This window comes from Carya illinoinensis, chromosome 5 (genome assembly GCF_018687715.1).
Source record: "Carya illinoinensis cultivar Pawnee chromosome 5, C.illinoinensisPawnee_v1, whole genome shotgun sequence".
Classification (NCBI taxonomy): domain Eukaryota; kingdom Viridiplantae; phylum Streptophyta; class Magnoliopsida; order Fagales; family Juglandaceae; genus Carya; species Carya illinoinensis.
In genome coordinates, this window is record NC_056756.1 from 7994862 (window position 1) to 7996147 (window position 1286).

Genomic DNA, 1286 nt, shown 5'->3' on the forward strand with positions numbered 1-1286 from the left:
TGGCTCCCACTCTGAGTAATATATTTCATGTTCCATATAATGTATCGAGGAAGCATCATTAATTGGACCTTCTCTTGCATGAGAAAAAGAGCTTAATTACAGAACACAAATCGCGTCCTAAAATGGGTCTGATCATTCTTCTCAAGAAATTCAGTCTCCTCTTCCTCATTTTGGCATCAGTACTCTTATCAACTTGTCTCGCAGGTGGGTCTTTAATTTGAGTTTCAGCGCCCTAATTTGTTGCTAATCGTACTCACTCTCAGAGCTTTTATTAAGTGCTAATTATATTTATGTATACTGCTGGATAAGATAAAAATTATCCGTTTCTGACACCCCAACATGTCAGGGTTTTATTAAGTTGCTCATGGCCAGAAAGTTTCCATTGGCTTGATCTATATATATCTTCTTTTCCTGACGCTAAAATTAGTAGTGCAAGGCATGTGAACAAAATTATAAGCTGTTTTTCCCCTTTCTACGAGCATTACTTCCATCTGAAGCACGCATATACTCTATAGTAAGCATATAAATTGTTTAAAATATGCAACATAAGAGTAGAAGTTTACACCATTAATTCTATATTTGAATTGCCTTAATTTGCAGTCCGACAGTTCATGCCCGTCAGTGAGTTGGCTAAAGAAGCGGATGCACTACTTAATGAGGTTTGTGAAATGAGTATCGCTATTTTCTTACTTCCTTTCATTCTTTGTGTTGGGTGGGGTTGTTGTCTCTTTCTGTAGCCATTTCATATGATGCGTGCACGATCAAAAGCACCAGATGATGAATTACTGTAATAATAATCAAATTTGAGAAGCACTAAATTACTTTAACATTCTAGGTACATTAATCTTGTATAATTACAGTGATGAATATCGTTTAACATGCACAAGAACCTCAGATTTGCTGATTCAATGTCTGGTTTTTACTGGCTAGGGAATACCGCATGAAGATCTGGACATAATTTCTGTCCACGAAAGGCTTCTTGGGGCCAACACCAAGGACTATGGAAAATACGATCGAGCACCAGCTCTTGTTAAGCCTCCTTTCAAACTCATACCCAACTGATGTTTTAGTCATTAAGATTGGCAGTCATGTGCAGGAGTGACAATAGTATCTAAATAAATGAAGTACTAGATCATGATCCAGTGTATTATATGGCATATAAAAACCATATATACTAAGTTTTGAACCCTCATATATAATGGGTTATATATATATATATAGCTTGTTTAGATAAAGTACTGCGTTAAGTTTCCAATCTATATGCAATATATAACGAGGTTGAGTCG

General features: G+C 36.0%; 1 protein-coding gene across 1 annotated transcript; it reads left to right on the top strand.

Annotated features, from left to right (window-relative positions):
• LOC122308825 (protein CASPARIAN STRIP INTEGRITY FACTOR 1-like) lies at positions 1 to 1286 on the top strand. Its single transcript, XM_043122075.1, has 3 exons — positions 1 to 204; positions 601 to 659; positions 931 to 1286. The coding sequence occupies exons 1-3, from the start codon at positions 123 to 125 to the stop codon at positions 1060 to 1062; spliced, it is 273 nt and encodes a 90-aa protein (XP_042978009.1). The 5' UTR covers positions 1 to 122; the 3' UTR covers positions 1063 to 1286.

Excerpts from the sequence above, each read along its gene's own strand:
- LOC122308825 (XM_043122075.1), top strand. The coding sequence starts at position 123 with ATGGGTCTGATCATTCTTCTCAAGAAATTCAGTCTCCTCTTCCTCATT. Across the intron at positions 205-600 it reads CTTATCAACTTGTCTCGCAG|TCCGACAGTTCATGCCCGTC; the intron begins GTGGGTCTTTAA and ends CTTAATTTGCAG. Across the intron at positions 660-930 it reads CGGATGCACTACTTAATGAG|GGAATACCGCATGAAGATCT; the intron begins GTTTGTGAAATG and ends TTTACTGGCTAG.